Source organism: Pundamilia nyererei, unplaced genomic scaffold (assembly GCF_000239375.1).
Source record: "Pundamilia nyererei isolate P.nyererei 1_Seehausen unplaced genomic scaffold, PunNye1.0 scaffold00328, whole genome shotgun sequence".
NCBI lineage: Eukaryota > Metazoa > Chordata > Actinopteri > Cichliformes > Cichlidae > Pundamilia > Pundamilia nyererei.
Genome location: NW_005187729.1, coordinates 1,690 through 4,242, shown reverse-complemented (window position 1 = coordinate 4,242; position 2,553 = coordinate 1,690). Strand labels below are relative to the sequence as shown.

At 44.7% G+C, this 2,553-nt stretch overlaps 1 protein-coding gene across 1 annotated transcript in view; it reads left to right on the top strand.

Moving 5' to 3' along the window:
* trmt1 (tRNA methyltransferase 1) overlaps positions 1–2,553 on the top strand; it is a 17,550-nt gene that overhangs the window by 13,653 nt on the left and 1,344 nt on the right. Inside the window, exons 12-14 of the mRNA XM_013915589.1 lie at positions 1,139–1,247; positions 1,433–1,509; positions 1,620–1,739. Coding sequence (XP_013771043.1) covers positions 1,139–1,247; positions 1,433–1,509; positions 1,620–1,739 — 306 coding nt within the window. The remainder of the gene's footprint in view (positions 1–1,138; positions 1,248–1,432; positions 1,510–1,619; positions 1,740–2,553) is intronic.

Below are 2,553 nucleotides of genomic sequence, written 5' to 3'. Positions count from 1 at the left end.
ACACACACACACACACACACACACACACACACACACACACACACACACACACACACACACACACACACAGTTTGCATCAACTGATGGGGTCTGTATGCATTTCTTAAAGACTTACAACTCATGCTTTCTTAAATTTAGTTGTAGGTTGTAAGCTACAGCACAGGAAGTGATTCACTCGATGCATGTCACTTTGAAGCAGTTGGCAGCGGTTATTTCACCCGCAGTCATTTTTGATCGTGGAGTGTTGTTCACGTGCTCTCTGATTGCCACTTCGCTTCGCTGGTTGATACAGCTTTACTGTGAAAGAACTCTTTGCAAATGTGTAATTGTGTAACTACACACAGACACTGTTAGACACTACTGTCTTTAAAAAAAAGTTTTTATTTGATTAGAGAATTGTCAGTGACAGCAAAATGTATTCTTTAGAAAGGTGTCACACACCCAGAAAGGTTACAAAGCACTGTGTAACACACACACACACACACACACACACACACACACACACACACACACACACACACACACACACACACACTTTGCTGATAGAAGGAAGTCAGCAGTAACTTGAGAGAGCATCTCTTTCCACACGACATATCAAACCTTGATATTGAAATCTGACACACGGCTTTGACTGAGGCATACCACCTGTTGTTGCAATCTTTTGTTTGCAAGGGTCAGCCAATCAGAAGAAACAATCCTGAAAGGGGAGAGGGGAAGGCAAGGGAGCTGAAATGGCTTCTTTCAGACAGACGATGAACTCTGCTGCTGCACCAAAGCCCTGGATCAAATTAATAAGAATATTTTGATTATTTTAAACTGTCAAGTATACAAAGCTCCAGTATAATCCTTAAATAAAAAATATGGAGTTGGAAATGAGCATAGCTGCCCCCGCTTTAAAGCTCTCATCCATTTATATCTAACACGGAGTCTGTGGCATCTTCTACCTTGTTGTTTAGGTTATTCTCCTGCTGTGCATGTGTGAATGTCCACATTTGTTTGTTTTCAGTGATTCCAGGAGGAAAAAAAATATCTTACCCGTGGCTTTCCGTTTGTCTGTTTGTAGGGAAAACCTTCCTCCTCTCACATTTCTCACAAACTGAATCATCAGAGCATCCTTCCTCTATCTCACTCTTTTCAGGTCTGCTCTCCTCCATGCTGGCCACAGGGTCTCCCTCTCTCACGCCTGTAAAAACGCCATCAAAACAGACGCCCCTCCTGCAGCCATCTGGGACATCATGCGATGCTGGGTAAACTTTACAGGAGAAAAAGAAAAGCTATTTTTAGTAATCCTGAACACAGCCACACGCTGTTGTTTCTTAAACATTTCCATGTCCTGCTGGAAATGTCGACACTAAATAAAAAGTGAACATGCTTATTCAGAATCGTGTAACACATTTAAAGTCACACATGCATGTTTGATGATCTGCTGCAGGAGAAAATCAACCCTGTAAAGAGGGAGAAATTATCTCCGACCAGCCCCGCATTCAAGATCCTCTCCACTGAGCCCAGGTGAGCCACTTTGAGCCATCAGGAGCACATTTACCGCTTTAAAAGATTCCACTGTCTCTGAAAAATGCACAGCCCTAACCTGCAGATCTGTAATGTTTGTGTGTTTGTAGCTTTGAGGCCTGTTTCACTGTAAGGGAGGACGCCAACCCTCAGTCCCGTAAGCGCCACCTGACCCGGTTCCAGGAGAATCCTCAGGCCTTCTGGGGACCCAAAGCTCGCGCCAAAGCTGGGTAACCATAACAACAAGTTTGTTCGTTTTTTTTAATAGTCCAGAGGTCACAAGTGTCACATGCTGATGTTTCCAAAGCAGCTAAAATGTGTCTCAGTTGAATCAAGAAGTACGGTGGCCTTGAGTGGTCAAACAACACTGCAACTTCAGAAAAAACTGCAAAGACGCACAAAACACAACAGAAATACGAGGGCAAACCCAGAACTAAGGTCTCCAAAGCAGTGGTGACGTAGAGAAACTGTTCATACGGCTGTTTGCCAGACTGTTGTGATCGGTGCTTCCTCCACTCCCGAACAAGCATGCGCAGCTTCGCTGGGACGCTCCATCTTGGCTTGGCAGCCCTATGAAAATGGAGCTCTCGCTGAACGCTACTGCCAAGTGCGTGCAGTGCACAACTGTGTTTTGGGACTGAAAGGGGGTATTGTTGGTTGACTTTCTGCCACAATAAATGCTGACAGGTACTGTGAAACACTGAAAAAAACTCAGAAGGGCAATTCAGAACCAGAGAAGAGGAATGCTGAGCAAGGGCGTAAGCATTCTCCACAACAACGCGCGACCGCACATCGCTCGTCAAATTGTCACTCTCCTGCAAAACTTTGGTTGGAACTTCATCACCCACCCATCCTACAATCCGGACTAGGCACCCAGTGACTCCCACCTGTTCCTAAAGTTGAAAGAATATTTGTCCAGAAGGTGATTGTGTGGCGCCAGCAAGCGGGTACGACATGGGCATTGTAAAACTGCCACAGCATCTGCAAAAATGCAGCGAGTGAAATGGTGATTATGCAGAAAAATAAATAATTCTTCAACCTTTA